At 34.7% G+C, this 18586-nt stretch overlaps 3 protein-coding genes across 3 annotated transcripts; 2 read left to right on the forward strand and 1 right to left on the reverse strand.

Annotated features, from left to right (window-relative positions):
• Positions 1–506: 506 nt before the first annotated feature.
• Cpr49Ae (Cuticular protein 49Ae) lies at positions 507–8894 on the forward strand. The gene is made up of 4 exons (XM_028307892.1): positions 507–595; positions 6236–6363; positions 6781–6955; positions 8497–8894. The coding sequence occupies exons 1-4, from the start codon at positions 590–592 to the stop codon at positions 8593–8595; spliced, it is 408 nt and encodes a 135-aa protein (XP_028163693.1). The 5' UTR covers positions 507–589; the 3' UTR covers positions 8596–8894.
• Positions 8895–10904: 2010 nt separating this feature from the next.
• On the reverse strand, positions 10905–13702 carry CPR36 (cuticular protein RR-1 motif 36). Its single transcript, XM_028307908.1, has 3 exons — positions 13030–13702; positions 12588–12690; positions 10905–11879 (listed from the first exon to the last, which is right to left on the reverse strand). The coding sequence occupies exons 1-3, from the start codon at positions 13671–13673 to the stop codon at positions 11709–11711; spliced, it is 918 nt and encodes a 305-aa protein (XP_028163709.1). The 5' UTR covers positions 13674–13702; the 3' UTR covers positions 10905–11708.
• Positions 13703–14675: 973 nt separating this feature from the next.
• LOC114355199 (putative protein TPRXL) lies at positions 14676–16737 on the forward strand. The gene is made up of 3 exons (XM_028307909.1): positions 14676–14864; positions 15314–15502; positions 16082–16737. The coding sequence occupies exons 1-3, from the start codon at positions 14707–14709 to the stop codon at positions 16587–16589; spliced, it is 855 nt and encodes a 284-aa protein (XP_028163710.1). The 5' UTR covers positions 14676–14706; the 3' UTR covers positions 16590–16737.
• The last annotated feature ends 1849 nt before the right edge of the window (positions 16738–18586 follow it).

Consider the following 18586-nt stretch of genomic DNA (forward strand, 5'->3'; position numbering starts at 1 on the left):
GTGAATTTTGCTTCATTCCTAGACCGCAATTCAAACCTTAGAACAAAATCTAGAAAAGTTTTATGATTAGTTTTATTTTACTTGCAGTCAACCTAACCACAATATACACAATATTATACATATAATAATAAGTGAATAAGTCAGGTACGGAACAATTACACATATTACTAGCATTGTTTAAGATCCGAATATGATAAAGCACGTAGAATAGTATCAGGTAGTATCAAAAGTAAATACGTTTAATTTAACACTGCTTAAGAACAAAGCTTACATAAAGGTTTCAGGAAAAAGAAAGTGCACTTACAATTTTCTGAATATTTTATTTTTAGTGTTTTTCACCGAATTCAGAATTTATATTATTTTAGTCTCAGTAACACTATATTTTTTTTAAATATGCAGTTCGATATGTGTCCTAAGTCCGCCCCTGTGCAATGCAGGCTCCCCCAGCTGCATGCAATGGCTAGACAAACCCGCGTCTCTATAAAAGGGACAGGTGATTACAGCTCTAGGTACAATCCGGCGCACACGACACCGAAGCGCCACATGGGATATTGACAGTTCGCAACCCCTGCACTTGTGACGTCTCACGATGATGGTGAGTTTTTCAGCTGTTTTTTTTAGAAAATAAAAATTCAAATAGGAAAAGATTTCGACCGGTTTTTTTTTCAATATCGGAGCGTGTCGACTGTTGAACTTTTCAATTCAAATCAATTGGATGTCAGAGTTGTCAAACATCATCACAAATCATTCATTCAAGCAACATCCGTTTCACAATTGCCTACATAATTATTGTTAAAAAGACGGTCAGCTGCCCAAAGTAGATTTCAAGAATTTCATAATTTATAGACTTCTAATAACTTAACGCGATTTCAAAGGTCACCTAATAATTTATCCGTCTTAAAAGTCACGTTAGCGAAATATTATTTGGATACAAATTTTATTGCATGGAATAATATAAGGTCGTAGATCATAGGCAAATGGTGCTAATTTTGCTACTAACTGCAATAAATACTCTGTATAAAGTAATAATATACTAAAGCATTTACTAATGTTGATGATTCAGTTTGAAGACATTTTAAGAATATTTATGAGATCGAAATGCATTAATTAAACTATTGAATTGAAATATATGTAAGAATGTGCATCGGGTCACGCATTTATCTAGAATTAATTAATGTCTTAACATGGAAGTAGTTTTCGACCTTGATATAAATAAGCAACCAGGTAATAAATTATACAGCAAGGATGTGAACATCGAAAGAAATATAAAATGAGATGCGGAAAAAAAACTTAGTCATTCTTGAAAATTGGTGTTAGCCACAAAGCCATTGCTAGAAATATATTAACTAACTAGCTTATGCCCGAGGCTTCGCCCGCATAAATTTCGTTCTGTCACGGAAAGTTTATTTTTCCGGTTAAATATCTATTGCTAAAAGAAATTTTACAATGAGTTCAGTAGATTTCCCCTTACAAACTCACAAACGACTTCTTTATAATATTAGTATCGATAATAAATAATTTCTTGGGGTGGACGATAGCACAGCTACTTATAGAATGGTTTTATTAAATTACTATAAATTAGGGTTAATAATAGCGCTAACATCGGTTTGAAAATCACCAACAGACGTTGACCTATTTGGCCACTGACACGAGTTACGCATTTGGTTAAATAAAGTAATAAAACTTTTCCGATTTTGAAAATATTCGGTTGTAATTGAAAACTGACCAACTACTGGTTTTAGGAGCTGCAATAAAATTACCATAAGGTCGTATCCTGCTGAGAATGGTCGAGAAAATGACTAAATCTCGCAATCGGCATGCCTTTTTCATCCAAATGCCATTGAAATTAAAGATGTTAGAGCTGAGGTTGCGTCTCAAATAAACTTAAATCAATATACGGTAGACTTCGGTAGGGATGGGAGTCGTTTACAAGTGTACCTACCTGTATTGTTCCTCACGGGTTTATTAATTTAAAATTTAATGCCATAAATTTTAAATAAATAAACATTTAGGATAAGCACGTGTTATCATTTTTGTGATAAGTTTAAACCTTATTTCCATCCATTATCCATCGATCTTTAAGAGTTACAGCATAGGTATACCTAGGCTAATCTGATAATGTAAACTATATAACAGTTAAATTGATATCCCTGATGTAGTTTTTTCGTGAAAAATTTGTCTTTCCATCTTTGAGGCTATATTGATATAATATTTTCTGTTATCTTCTGATTACGACTCACTAAGCTGGGTTAGCAGTTTAGTTTCGCACGATTTTCCTTCGCACGAATGCGATTACTAGTTCTCAAAGGGGTCAATTCGCACCCGTTTTTAATATTTTTGATACATGCGGGCGAAACGCCTACTAAAAAAAAATATTATTGAAAGGCGACGTTTCGCACATTCGTGCGAAGGAAAATCGTGCGAAACTACTACTAACCCACTAAGTTAAATAAGTTGGTAGGTACTTGTTTATCTATATTTTAAAATCTTACACGTAAAAACATAACCTGAAGATAATTAAAAATATTTTAATATGTTTTAAAAATAATCAATATTATTAATAATTTTCAAGTGTACATCACTAGACGCAGCCAGTTTTTAAGGACACCAATATAGTAGGTGCATAGGGCATAGGTTCGTCGCCGGTCCATCTTATGCAACCTTTCGTGCATTTATTGCATGCACAATACTAAAGGATTACCTTAGTGATAAGCGAGTACCTATCGTCTCTCGGGTAACTTGAATAACATAATTGAATTATTGTAATTTAAAAAAAATGGATATTTAGATGCTAGATTTAATACAATATTACTTAGGAGTTTATTTGACGAAAAAAGAAAAAAATCTTATTGAATAGCAATTATTAATTTAATAATACGTATTATAAACTTAGGTATTCAAGTATCAAAACATTCACATTTGGAAATATTAGCTTTATTACACATAAATTAAATCTATTGATATTTAAAATAGCCATATAAATAACTTAGTATTCTTTTGTCTGTACTGTAGGTAGGTATCGTAAAATTAAAAGTTTTGTGATTTATTGCGGCAATGTAGGGCTATTAGTTTTATTAGCTTATGTTTATAACGTTTGTTTGGCTTTTGGGATTTATTACAAAATTTTATCATTTTGTTATTTATGTTGTTGTACGTAATGCTACCAATGTTTACGTGGGATTTTAATTGGACAATATTACAGTTAAAACAAATATAAAAGAATAGATAACAATTAAAAATTATACAATACATAATATTATTCTGTATAAAGTCCTGAATAATAATATCCATATCAAAATAATATTGTTTAAACTTTTCGGAGCAACCGAATCCGCCCCTGTTCGTTTTTTGAGCGTGCGAGCGAAAATTAGTCGCATATCTTTTGTTTTTGCGTCAAGTACATTGTCTTTTTGTGGATTCAGCCTTTTCCCACATCTCAGCCTCTATTGAGAAATACCGCGACACTGTACCACATCTGCATATTATCGTGTGGCTTTTCAAAATACCACGCATGAGACAGTTCCACTAGTAATTAAAATATTGACACTCGTCAAATGGTTCCCATGAAAGACACAAATATGTGTGAGCTAATTCTCGTATACGCAATTCAGTTCAATGACAGTAATTTTCTGCACATTTATTAAAAAAAGAACTTAGTTATTGCAAAATTACGCAGGCTACACGCACGGATAGGAAAAACATGTATGAAATAATGAAATGCGGACAGCCAACACGCGGATTAGATCCGCACGCGTTTCGCTAGATTTTAAGATTTTAGCAGACAAAAATGTTAAAATAGTCTGATGTCTTGTGAATTGTATAAATACATATACATAGGTACCTAATGATGTTTTATAAATATAATATCCTCATTAGACATTTCCAAAGGGATAGATGAAATTGCAAATTAAGAGTGATCTTTTGAATTTTTATGTCACAAATTTCAAAAACATCAAGATTACAAGCTCTAAATAAATTATTCAAAGGTTTAAGTGTATTGTGTCGTCAGTGTTACCAATTTTATGACTGTGTTGGTAATGGGAAAATTATGCACGCCTTATTTAAAATAAAAGAGTTTACTAACACAAGATTTAGAGGAATCTCAAGAATTCGATTATGAGAACGTAACATGGTATTGATTTAGATTTATCAATGGGATCGGATTGATGTAACAAGAAAGCAGAATTGGTGATTTCATAATACATGTAATATTGTCAGGATAATGGTAATATTTGATTCGTTTTTATTGGTACAGTCAGCGTCAAATAGTTCCTGACACCCAAAGTAGTCACAAAGTTCACCACTCACTTTATAAGTTTGTGTTGTCAACTTTCTGGTCACTTTGGGTGTCACGAACTATTTGACGCTGACTGTACCCCATAACAATATCAGCAGAGCGTTGGCGTTGAATTATCCAATAAAGTAAAAGCTTATCTCTTTGGAACAAAAATAATATTGTATGGTAATTTAATTTCTTTTGTTTCGAGAAATTCCATTCACATAACACTCGGTACGGAAACTTTACAATGTTAGTTATTCCGGTAATCGATTACTTAATGATAATGAACAGTGATGCGTAACAACCTTTGTAACTCTATCGTGCGCGTGTCGTGTAACGTTAACCTACTCTAAGTACTATTAGAGCTAAGGCCATGTCACGGCTGTTGATATTATGTTACTAATGTCAAGATATATGAAGACTATTTAATTTGAAGACAATAAAAAAGTAAAGATGTGATGAATACTTCTAACTTTATTCCATGTAGAACAGGGTACAAAAGGCGAGAGTAAAAATGGCGTTCAATTATTGCGAGCGGTGCTTATAGGTTCATGTTAAGAGATTTTAAAAAAATACTAGTATTAATTATAAAAGTGACGTAAAATGTAATTTTCGTGTGATCTACCAGTAACACCGAACTAGAAAACATTATTATAAGTTAGAACAGGGACAAAAGATAAAAGACACCAAATTTTAGAAGGTATAGTGAGTTTGTACTTCCTATATTGTCTCCAGAACATCGGTCACATTTACTTAATATCGAGAGTTATTTTAAAATATATAATTGTTAACAAGGTCTAAGAATCTTTTGTTTTAACAAAATATTTGGACACATCTAGAATAAGGTGGCGCGTGCGACTCGCGTGATCACCCGAAGGCCGCAAATGGACACAGAGTTGACCGAGTTGCTAATTGTTTTTATTTGTTCTGCAGACAATTAGCGGGTGGACATAGTGTTTGTTTACGCGCATGCCTGACTTAAATCACCACAAGTGGGACGCGCAAATGGCATGGCATTTAGTAAAATATCTTATTAATCTGACCTGCGCTGAGGTATCTAGCAGATTCAAGGTTGGGAGAGGATGACTCCTAAACTACTTAAAGTATAAAGTACTTATTCAAATCTCTTCAACCAAATATGTATAAATAGATAACTTAAAAAAGCATAGTCGTTTTTACAGTAGGTTCAGTCTTTATCTAATAAAAAATGTTAAATAATTATGAGCAAGGATCTCTTTTGGCAAAATAGTTTGCTAGAACACCAAGATTTTGGTTAAAACACTTTTTATACCTATTAGACCTCATTTTATCAATTAAGTATTATTATTTGTTTTTTACGATTAATTTACATATCTAAGTACTATCAAGTTTTGCGCGTGATTTTTGTAATATGTCACCACTGAGTCATGCAAACTCCTGCGCAAGATACAACTGCTTGTTCGTAGCTAGTTCAATCTTTGCGTAATTATAACAACAGGCGTCTGTTTTTTAAATTTTAATAAATCTGACTAAAGTTTGTAGTGTCATCTAAAAATAAAACAGCAAACAAGTTCTGTGTAAAGTACTTAAATACTAATTTTGTTTAAATCTTATCATTTTTGAGGCATTTAGTAGCAGTGTTATAATTTCACATTTACCTAATTCAACACTGCATGCTACAGCAACGGAAAAAATGATCTTGCCATTTAAGTAGGCGTTTTAAATAACATTTCACATTAGATTAGATAGATAGAAATAGGCAATATTTCATATAATATTCATAACACTTTCAAGTTGATACCTAGTTATCACCTAACACGGGGGTTCCTAAATGTGCGCGTTGAGTCGCAAAAACATGGCAAGTTCCCATGGCGTTACAGTCAAAAAAGTTTAGGAAGCTCTATCCTAACATACGAGTAAGCTTATCATTAAATTGTATTAGGAAGTTAAGTAAGTGAAGTTTTTTTCGGTTTTCAGAAAGTTGTATTTTTATTTGGAGTGGTGGCGCTAGTGAGCTCGGCGCCGCAGCAGAAGCCAGCCGACCAGGTCATCGCGATCATCAATCAGGACTTCGACCAGCAGCCCGATGGATCATATAGATACAGGTCACCAGTTTATCCTAATAAACAGTATTGAAAACTTCGAAATAATGTAAAACTTGATGTTAGGGCCTTACATTACAGTACTTACAGTGTCGTTGAAAACTGTTCAGCACTATACCTACAGGGTGGAAATGATAAGTGATCTCACTCGATTATTTCGAAACTATACAAGATATCGAAAAACTGATCACTGATCCTGAAAGTAAAAAAAAACATAATACTCATAAATTTTTGCAAATAGGCTTTTAAAAACACTTTTACACGTCCCAGTATTAACCCTACCACTGCTTCGGGACAATAATCCTATCCAAACTTTTTTATCCAATACATTTCTGTTCTTTTGTCTTTTACTCGTACAAGTGAACTCGTATCGTATCACTACATACTTGCTTAAAGTTCTTTTGTAACATCAATTTTCAGTTACGAGACTGAGAACGGTATCAAAGCTGAAGAGACCGGGTCTGTGAAGAAGGCCAGTGGTCCCGACACCGCCGACGTCATCATAGCGCAAGGCGGCTTCAGCTACACGGCGCCCGACGGCACCGTCATCAACTTGAACTACATCGCCGACGACGAGAACGGTTTTAAGCCAGAGGTAATTATAGTGAAGATATAAGAAAACATAAGAAAGAATAGAAAAAGTTTATTGACACAGTAAGTACATTTAAAACAACAACAATGCAACAAAACCAAAAACAATTACTAAGCCACTACGGTGCCAATAGGCCGTTCAGCATTTATCTTGACATGCTTGTAAGGGCATGTCAAGAAGCTGGTCTTCCGCAGTCGCTTTAACAAAATACTTATGTTAGTATATTATGATAGTATTATGGACACTGCATCGCAGGCAGTTTTGATAGGTACTGTTTTTCAACAAAAATGCGCTATCGACTCTACATATCTCTGGGAATCTTCTTGAACATCTCTGAGATTTAAATAATGAAGTAACAAATAGATTGTGCCAACTGTACCAAATCAATTACCTACCTAAGCAAAGCCGGCTAATACAAAACGAGATTCGAAGCTGCAACCGCAAACCACAAGGTGTAGGCGGCGGCTGTCACCATCCAGATTTTAAGGGACCGTATTAGAACGCAAATAAAATCAACAAAATATAAATACAACCGTCACGTCGTCTAATTTATTTTTGTTCTCCATCAATTATGTTGGCAGTCTTATAAAGATTAATTACTTCAAGAACATGATTTTGTGCATATCATTTGGCCGTATCAAATCAAATGACAAGTAGATCTTCTTATTGCCTTTTAAGCTGCTTGTAAAGGCCATACTTAGTTTGGGCAAAGCAAAAAATACCGAACTATTGACATTCAAATGTAATGCTATTTTTACATACAAAAACAATAAAAGTTCAAGTTTGTTATGGTTTTTAAGAGAGTTTAAATGTTAAAACTGGATGAAGTTTGGATTCGTGATCCGGACACAAAACGCATATATTTTATATGTATATTGATAAAATACTCTAATCACCTTTCTATTTAAATGTCAAAAAACAATCAATTACGCGTAAGATATAACTTATGTCTTTTTTAAATAAGCACTCAAAGAAGTTGCGTTTATTTAACAATTTCCACTTTAAAAATAAAATTGCAGACACAAAAGCTACATATTTAACGGGCACACAGTGTTATTTTTGTCACGCAGACATTTGCTTAGTAATAAAATAAGCATTCAAGGCTGTACAATGTCCCACTGAGCCTATGCGTCACCGCTTCTTACATGTGAATACCACGCGATGAGGCATTGAGGCATTGCTGTCAAAATACCTGCATATTACTGCTGAATAATTGAAAAACTTTCACATTTATCTCAAGTACTTTTATTTCTAGTGAACTAAAAGTAATTTTCGTAGAAATCTGTAAAAAATTCACAAATAGATTTTAATCTATCATCAGGTCATTTAGTCTCCACTGCAGGAGCACGACCCTCTTTATATTAATGCACCAGAGGCCATTGGAAGATTTGGCCTACACTCCCCTTTTTATTATTTTAATATTTGTATACCTATTCTTGAAGCAAATTATTAGTGTAGATATACTTATAGTGCATTGAAGCTGAGCTTTAAAGTTTTATCATGGGGAAAAGAAAATTCAATTTAACTTTTTTTAATTTTTCCAGGGTGCCCATTTACCGACTCCACCGCCAATACCGCCGGCAATCCAAAAGGCCCTGGACTACTTAGCCACTCTGCCGCCACCGCCTCCCTCGAGGAACTAAGCCGGACCCACAGTGACCCTGACCTTGTCTACGATGACCGCATTGCCCTACCGAACCGGCCACCGAATGCTCATACCGCTTTAGAAACAATTTAAAGTACTTGTTATTCCAAATTATTTTAAGTCTAACAATAAAGATAAATTAGATTTTAACACGTTGTTATCAAAGCGGTACAACTCAATAATCTTAACAATGTATAAAGCAATAAAAAATCAAATAAAAATGAACGCATACAATGACTGAACTGTGATAGTTACCGATGATAGAGCGGAAAGAAAATGTTTGTACTATTTATTATTTATTAATAAACGCATATTCAGTGCCAAAGAAGCATTGCGAATAATATGAAGTTTGATTTTGATAGTTAAGTATAAGTGATTCGGATGACAATGTTTTGTAGGAGCTGACATTGTTTGTTGATTAGCATCCCAATTGCCCATCAAATGTCATACACGTGTTAAATGTTGATGTCATTTCCTTCAACATACGAGTAAAACAACGAGAGAACAGCCGATTGTGTTCATGAATCATGACATTATCATCAAATTCACCAGCTTTATTAACCTAAACTATGTGGAAATTTATTCAATTAACTTTTTAAAAAAATAAAACCGACTTCAAATGCGTGAACACAAAAAAAAACTAAAAATTAAAAATATTGCGTATAAAAAAGTTCATCTCCAATTTTCCACCCTTGGGGATGAAATATTTTCTTCAAATTCACATGAAACCACCCTTTTGATAATACCTATTCAACAAAAAAATAATCGTTCAAATTGATTTATAATCGGCGGAGATATTGCGTATAAAAAAGTTCATCCCCAATTTTCCACCCTTGGGGGTTGTTTTTTCTATTATTAAATTTAAATGGGACCACCCTTGAGGTATTACCTATACGCCGAAAAAAGATTTGTTCAAATCGGTTCATAATTGGCGGAGTTATCGCGTAACAAACATAGAAAAAAAAAAAAAAACATACGGGTCGAATTGAGAACCTCCTCCTTTTTTGAAGTCGGTTGAAAATATTAAATTCTATCAAATACCATAAATACCGATAAACATAAATTGTGGCTTGTTGATAGCAAAGTGAAGGTATAATACCTACCATGATTTTACCATTGGTTTTTCCGGCTCACTCTATTTATAAGTCAAGGACTGTCTGTATGTATGTCTGATTCTGGGATCGTCGCTATTTCTATAAAATTCAAAATGTGTCTTCTTTTCTTTGCTTTCCATTTCCTAAAAGTTTATGCATGAAAAACCAAATTAAGGAGTCTTCTTCAATTTTGATTGTTTATAATAGTTGACAGTCCAAATATTGGTCATTGATCAATGATCCTTTACGTTGTTATACCAGAAGATAATTATTGCCAGGTGCGAACTTATTAAGAGCGTTCTAAGGACTGCTGCAATGTTGTAAATTATTTCGGAATAGAGCTGACTAAATCGTATTTCATAACTTTACACAGAATAGATCATCAGAGTTTTTTTCCGAGAACGCGTCTTAGCAGGAAAGCAAAAGTGATCCCAACACTGACATTCCTCTACAAACCTGTTCGAAGTGTGCGTCAAGGTCGCCGATGAGAATACTTGCGATTCACCCACTTGAAGTAGGAAGCCCACATTAGCTAACAATAGACAGAGAGATGGCACTGGAGATGCATAACTTCACTTGATTTTAATTGATTCATCTTATAGCTTCCCCGTGCATTTGTTTCTAATATCGTCGTTGAAGTGACAATACCTCCTAACATTTTTTAAGAAATCGATTTTCTTAATACAATAGGCTTAAAATTTCATTCTCGTGGACTTTTACCACCTTGAAATTTTTCTGCTAACTGATATTTATTTTTAGATACCAATAAAACTGTGGAAATGGCTGCTATACTTCGTTCGTTCGTTTTAGCCAAATGACGTCCACTGCTAGACAAAGGCCTCCTCCAAGGTTTTCCACAATGCACGGCCTGCGCTGCCCGCATCCTAATTAATTTATAATTAATTAATTTAGAATTGCTAAAATCAAGACAAGTGGCAGTGGGCGGGGCACATAGATCGTAGAGACGATGGCCGTTGGGGCAGAAAAGTTCTCGAGTGGCGACCACGGGCTGGAAGACGTAGCGTGGGCAGGCCTCCTACTAGGTGGACCGACGATCTGGTAAAGGTCACTGCTTTACTTATTCGAAAGTAATATTTACGTGTTTTTTTTCTACCTCCTGTAAACCAAAAACATAAATTAATTAAGTTAGGAGATATTGTCATTTCAACGACGATATATGAGATTACCATAAATGAGTAGTATGCATACGTAGTTCTTCTAATATTATTCCATTTTTATTGAATGAAATATCAATATAATGTGTTTATAAAAGCTCTGCTCTGGAAACAACCTGGAAAATTCTTAACGATAACATAGCAAATAGATACGTAATTAGTAATGAAAGTTACAAACTATAGTCCTTCGTCCAAGTTATCACATATACACAGTTGGGTATGAAGTACGCATACCAAACATTGCATTTGCTATCAGCATATTATTAAATACATAGGTACATTGTAACAGTTTACCGACAATGGATGTTTAAGTAGTTTGTGCAATTTGTAATTGAACAAAGTGCCAAACTAAGAACTTGTCACGACATTATGTGTACAAGCGTTTTGTATTTAACGTCTTATGCTAATTTACATGAATACACACTCCTTTCAAAACTTTTTCATTTACTCATATCAAGAACTGAAGCTTAATGAATGAATGCCAGATTGTTTCTGATTTGGCAAATTATAGTGGCAAATTATAGATTACGCAGGTCGCTACCAACCGGGTAACATGGAAAGCATTGGGGGAGGCCTATGTTCAGCAGTGGACGTCCTATGGCTGAGATGATGATGATGATGATGAAATTATAGATTTGGATGGTTGAAACTGGGTTTTATATTAATTACCGATTAATGTAATTTAGGTAAAAGGTGTCAAGGCATATTTATCTATTACCTTAAAATTATTTTGTGATTGGTATTTTAATACGTTCAACCAAACAAATCCAAAAACAAAACCGAAATATTTTCTGAAAACATAGATTTCAGGTATTCGGGGTTCGTTACACTTTCTCACGTCCCTATAAAGATTCAGTCACAGGTTCAGCAGGGGTGGTCTTGGTAGCGAGATACTTGAGGGCGCGGGCGATGGCCGGAGGTATGGGCGGGGGCGTGGGCAGGTGCGCGCCGACTGGTCTGTAACCATTCTCATCTGCTGTGTACGTCAGGCTGTAGTCATTGCCGTCTTTTCCCTGAAATCAAACAGTATTTTTAATGCATTTTAAGTAGCTTAAAAATCTTCTACTATTATTATTTCTATCAAATCTTCTAAATATTTCCCAGGCACGAGTTCATTTCGTTTTACTCGTAAGTTCTACATAAATCTGTCATATTATAAACCCAGGTGGAGAAAAAGGGTTCTCTTCAAACTACGTCTTGGCAAATGTAGTACAATAAGACCTTGATCCTTCGATGGACCAACGACTTTAAGAATGTGAATGTTTTAGGTCGAATAAATTGAATTTTAGGCAATTAATGATGTGTTCCTTATACCAGTGGGATAGCTACTGCAGAGAATGGTGCAAAATTAGTCACTTGGGTAAAACCGTTGCTGTTATAACCTGTGAAGTAGTGAGTCGCACATGTTTTCAGAATATTACATTATCCTATCTCCATTTGCATTACCGTAAATTGAAGTGTAAATATGTATTACGAGTGATAATAAAATTTGTAAAATTACGGTATTCGAATGTTTGACGTCACTTAGCCACATAAAGGTTTTCGTGATTCTATTAAAGTGCATGTCATATCTAAATATAGTCAAATGTTTTTCTTCTTTTGATATTCGTTTTTCTACTTTGTACTCGAGTCTTAATAATAATCGGATATGGGCAGAGCAGGATAATGGACATCGTTCATCGATTACGTCAATGAAGTAAAATAAACGAATCGATACTTACAATATACGAAAAGCTGCCTTGTACTGCTTCGCCAGTCTTGTCATCATCAAACGATTTTAACTGTCCTTTCATGGAAGCCCTCGTGCCATCACCACCTTCATAACTGTAAGAATAGGAATGACGTAATTAATGAGATATCGGTTTAACGGCCACATGGACTCGTGATTCTCGTAACAGACTAGCCAGGGGTGGTTGGGGATTCGAATCCCGCCGGGGACAAACATTGTATAATGAGATCATAATTACGTATATCCCCAGAGTCAAACTATTATACACATAGTAGGTACCTATAGTAAATTAACTCATATTATTTATTCAAAGATAGATTTCCTAGGAAGAAGAAAAACATCGATGAAAGAACAAGAGTCTTTACAGTACAAGCTCTCATTAGTTTAGTCTGATGCTTAAACTATTGATTTAAAAACATCGTGAATAACAATACCTGTAATGATAATTTCCTGAGTACGCAAACACGTAATTTTCAGATTGAACTATAGGAACTATAGGATCCCGTTCCTTTGTTCTTTTAGGGAATAAAGTACTAGTTTCAGGTTGAGTTGGTTCACTAGTCTTATTTTCCTGCTGAACGTTCCGACTTTTATCATCGTTGTTCTTTGTATTTGATTTATTTAACTTTCGTTTTCTTTGTCGTCTATTACGTGAATGGCTTTCAGTAGAGGCCATAGGCTTTGGTAAATGTTGAGGCTCATCGTATATCACAGCTACAGGTATGGTCACCTCGTCTCCTGAATTAGGTTCTTCAGTTACACTAAAATGAGCTTTTAAAACTTTGCTTGTAGTTGTCTCACTCAACGCAGTACTTGTTTCAGTGGTGGTCGCATCACTCACATCTTGATCATCAGATTTTGGTACATGCACATCTGGTTCTATAGATTTTTCTTGCCGGTGGTCTTCTTCGTACACTATCGATACTGGAACTGAGAAAGCAGGTGGATGGTTATACTCATAAATGTCTCTCACTACTCGCTTCACATTATGGTGGAAGTTATCACGTTGTATAGCACTGTTAATATTCACCAATGCAAGTAAAATAGGCATAGACTTTAAAAATAACATTATAATCATATACAAATATTACAACAACATTACAAAGGCACGATCAAAATGGAAATGAAGATGACTCAATCGCTTTACTCAGGCTAAGTCTGTTTTGTATTAATAATCAAAACACTAGTCTGACAAGATAAATTAATTATTTCGTAGTTGAATGGATTTTCTTATTAGTAATGACATCAACGTTTGCATACAAACCAGGAAGCAAATAAGGAGATGACACAAAGCCCACATTGATTTCGGAGAACCATAAAACGTTATAATTATGTCTAGTAAAACTTTAATTAAGAAAAGCTTTAAATAACTAAAGTCTGTTGATAAATAGTCGATCTGCGTAAATATGCAGGAAAAGCAGCCTATAATTTAGAACCGAATGTATTTTATTCTTTAGCATCTTTATATTTATTCTTAATTGATGAAATATAATTTATGTAAGGTTTAATATTATTATTTTAAATTGAATAAAATAACCATTTAGGTACTTAACATACTTAATGAATTTGAAAATATATTAATCAAATATTTAATATTTTCTAATGTTCACTTTCTTAATTTTATCCACAGTTACTAAAACAATACGGGTACTAAAATTATTACAGGTGTACTTATTATGGCCCTTATAGTGATGTGCACATATCCCACTTTTAATAAACAAAATTTTTATTTTGATAACGATGTCAAGCTTTGGATACAAACACTTGCATAACTATACTCGCATGTATAATGTCATCATACGTGTGTACAGTAACGCATGGCTGAAAAGGTAAGCATCAAGATTTCAGTCTAGGCTCGTGGACCTTGCATCGAGTGGCTAGGTTTAATCACGGCTATCGTCACTGATAATGTCTCATCGTTGACACCTCAACGATTGTGCAATTTTCCGAAGAACACATCAACCAAGCGCTAAGGTTGAAGTATTTAGCGTACACTAAGGCTCCACCGGAAGGCGGGGGGAGGGTAGTGTAAATAGATGAGGCTTCATATAAGTAGTCATGAAGTCTGGAGTATCATTTATCAGTGTTTTTCTGGAGTGAAAACAGTAACGATGTTTTTTAAATTGGTTTGCTTGTGCTCAGTGGCGGCTTGCGCCCTAGCGAAGCCGGCCTCGACCGACGTCGTCCCGTTGGAGAACCGGCAGCCGACTGTGATCCCGATTATTTCCCAGTCTGAGGAGTTGGAACAGAATGGAACATATAAGTTCAGGTGGGTAGCTACAAATAATAAAATTATTTAAGTTTAAAAAAGAGTGTCGGGACTTGGACCGACTATTAATGTACGTTAACAAAAAGAGCTTTGTCTAAATTCCGTGGAAATGGCTACGTTAAAATTCATGCCTACAATAAAAATAATTCGTCGTTAAATATTCTAATAACTAAGCATTATTTACTTACTTAGTTACTATGCTTAAATTAAGCTAATGAGTACAGTCTTTTGCATAATTTTATTGATCAAATATAATATGATTAATTTGTCAGCCTTTCTTAAGATGAATGACAATAAACTTTAATAATTGAAGGCCTCTTTAAATTGGCTCTTAAACTTTATGTAAAGCACGTGATGCTAAAAACACTGCTATATGGTTTAGTCGGTGTTATTTTATACAAAGACGACTATCGCCTTAAGTGCTAATGATTTTATCGTAATTGTTTCAGTTACGAAACCGGCAATGGTATCAAACGTGAAGAGGTTTCATACGATAAAGTGGTGCCCAAAGCGAAGGGCCGCTCTGCTGGTGGCAGCGAAGAAAACGGTAGCGACGNCAGCGACGAGAGTGATGAAATCCACGTTCAGCAAGGATCATACTCGTACACTGCCCCAGATGGCACTGTAATCACAGTCAGGTAATAAAAAGCGAACATTCCCTTAGAGTTGAGTTTTTTTTTCGTCGAAGTGCTATCAGTTTGCTTTTACTATCGGAGCTAGTGGGTTACTCCGAGATCAAGGCAGTGTTTATCTTTGAGATACTAGTTTACCTACTATTACGAGGTGATCTAGCTAGAGTAATTAAAGTAACTAAATTAAGACATATTGCGTGTGTAATTTGAGCAGCAATAACGTAGTTTTCAATAGTTTTATGGTTTACTTGATTTCATCAGGAGATGAAAATCAAGTGTTTATTTAATAGGACAACCAACAAGACATACACTAAAACAATCTTTATAACGTTTTTGGAACATAATATAAATGCTTTAATTTACAATTTAACAGAAAAGATTTACGATTTATTTTCTTTATACTTATTTAGGTAAGTTTATAATTTGTTGTGGTGAATAGCAGTCATATTACAATTTTAGTGAGTTCCATGTAGGGACGTACGCCAGAATTGTTCGTTTCAGCCAAATGATGGTCGACTCAACACTCAATTATGAATTTTAGTTTAAATCGATTTGATGGTGGCTCATATAAAATTTGTTTCCCAGGTACATCGCTGATGAAAATGGCTTCAGGCCAATTGGTGATCATCTTCCCAAAGCGCCCGCTTTCGTGCAGCAACAGATCGATGCCAGTGCCAAGGAAAAGTCCGGTCGTGCTCTAAATGCTGACAGCGCCGCAGCTCCCTCAGCCCCAGTAGAAAAAGCTCAAGCCGCCCCAGGCGCAGCCGAACCCACCCCTAAAGAAGTTGAGTCAAGAATCAAACCAGAAGCACCCGCAGCTGAATCGTCTCCAGTTTCAACGCAGGCCCCAGAATCATCTACCACTGAAGCCGCTACAACAGCTGCCTCAGAAGAATCTTCATCAACAACTACCGCTAGCTCCTCTGAATCATCTTCAACAACTGCTGCATCAGAAGTTAGTTCAACTACTGCCTCTGAGGAATCATCGTCAACTCCAGCCCAGACCACTACAGAGGCAGCATCGAGCGAAGCTGCCTCAACCTCAGAAGCAACTACAACTGAAGCAGCTAGTTCAACAACCACCGCGGCCTAATTTTAAATACTGATTCCATTGATTTGGTGCCATCACTATTTTTATGCGTTCTAATCCTACTACAATATCCTATTATAAATTAAGTTTGTTACGGGTGAACTGGATTTCAAGTTGATCGTGATACAATCAATTTGTCGAGTCAATTTATTTGTTATTTATTTTGACGTTTTTATAATTATATGTAACAAGTTTACATATACTAACGTGTTTTATTTACTTTTTGTGTTACCACTTAAAAAAAAGAAGCGTCACTGGTCGAACAATTTACTCTGCGTGTCAGTTAGCAGACAGTGGAGACAGCGGTGACTGAGTTTCTACAAGTTTAACACCAGTGTTGTCAACAGAAGTTCATTTTTAAAGAAAACCAAACGGAGACAAAATGAAAAAATTTAATAGTGACATATCTCCATTCCGAATGTAGTACGGTTGACGTGACCTTTGAGTCGTGCACTCTGCCCATAAATAACGATGGTATGTGCATTGTCTTAAAGCATGCAGTTTCCTGCGAAGGTCTGGTGCACTTCATATCTAGATCAGACTGTAGGTACCACAGGTTTTAACGAGCTCGGCTATTCATATATTCATCTGCTTTAAATCAGTCATACGTCCACGGCTGTAGTAAATTGAACTTCTAAACAAATCAAGTGCATTTACCAACTACTTTTAATTTTACTTAGAACTTTATGTTTTATTTTATTACACGAATTACCTATCTACGCATATTCGAAATAAGTTTGAAGATTAACGTTATAAAATCTTGCGATGAACATTATTAATCGTTAGACCAAAATATCTAATCGATAGTTTAAATTATGTAGGTACTAGTCAAATAAAATGGTGGCTTTATACATTTAGAAACCAGTGTAAACGAAAGCATTCCTAGAGACACCCTTCGCGTGCCAGAGAGGATAATACAAATTGAAATATCGTTTCTAGTCAAATGTCAAGATCAGTTCGCGTCCCCAACGCATAGTCGTGAAGAAGCGATCGTTCCTCCTCTCACTTTTATTGAGTAACAAATGACATGCACTGCATTTAATGCTAGCATTAAAGAAGTAATTTTACATACTAATAGATGTTAATTGGTTCGTTTACATTAAAAGATCCTATGTATTTCAACTTCAATAATTAAACACGATCTAAATGTAGGTAGACAGAATAGATATATTTTAAACAAATTATATAATTAATTATAGATAATATTTTAGATAAACAAGATAGGTTTTTAAGTTACTAGCAAATGTGATCGTTATTTTTTTAGACCATGAGACAGAGTAGTTGAACTCAAGTGCAATTCACTTTCCGTACAGAATCTTGAATTTTCCGTAATAAATCGCTTCAGCCTTATTTTAATACTATAAAGTAAAAAGGAGAAGGTAACATTCAAATCAAATGTTCAAATTACTAATGATAGCTACTTTGTAATGCTGTCTTGAACTTTGAGGTGTCTAAAGTAAAAGAGTCTTAAATTAGCATCGTAAGAGATTTTATAGGTTGCAGCGTCTAGTGATGATCTGTGTTCATATTTAATTTACATCTTTTTTTAATTTTTTTTTTTGTTTATCATATTGTAAAATGTTTTGCTTTACGGGTTTATAAAAAGCACCCAATATTTAAACAGTAAAAAATAAAAATAATAATTTAGCAAAAAATTGCGTCTGCATAAACAATAAACATGTATAAATTAAATAAAACTAACAGTATTTTTAAAGCTTAGTCTCGTCGAAAATATTATACTGTTGTAACTTAGCCATTTCTTCTTCTTCTGCCTCGCCTTATCCCATTACGCGGCGGGGTCGGCTTCCCCAATCATGCGCCGCCATACTGAACGTCTTGTTCATGGAGTCCCAACACTTTCATGTTATTTTGGAAATTCGTCAACATTTATATAAAATAATTATTGTTATGAAAAATGTAGAGACTAGTGTACCTCTTTATTATAGAGTATAAATGAATAAATATCGTACTTCAGTATCTTAAGAGACTACATTTTGTGC

This window comes from Ostrinia furnacalis, unplaced genomic scaffold (assembly GCF_004193835.3).
Source record: "Ostrinia furnacalis isolate ACB-3 unplaced genomic scaffold, ASM419383v2 OfSCF2357, whole genome shotgun sequence".
NCBI classification, from domain to species: Eukaryota; Metazoa; Arthropoda; class Insecta; order Lepidoptera; family Crambidae; genus Ostrinia; species Ostrinia furnacalis.

Bases quoted from the DNA above. Each gene is read 5' to 3' on its own strand.
- Cpr49Ae (XM_028307892.1), top strand. The intron at 6,364-6,780 runs GTCACCAGTTTA...ATCAATTTTCAG, and splicing joins GATGGATCATATAGATACAG to TTACGAGACTGAGAACGGTA. The intron at 6,956-8,496 runs GTAATTATAGTG...TAATTTTTCCAG, and splicing joins AGAACGGTTTTAAGCCAGAG to GGTGCCCATTTACCGACTCC.
- CPR36 (XM_028307908.1), bottom strand. From the start codon at position 13,673: ATGATTATAATGTTATTTTTAAAGTCTATGCCTATTTTACTTGCATTG. The intron at 12,691-13,029 runs GTATTGTTATTC...CTATTCTTACAG, and splicing joins TCAGGAAATTATCATTACAG to TTATGAAGGTGGTGATGGCA. The intron at 11,880-12,587 runs GTAAGTATCGAT...GTTTGATTTCAG, and splicing joins AAGGCAGCTTTTCGTATATT to GGAAAAGACGGCAATGACTA.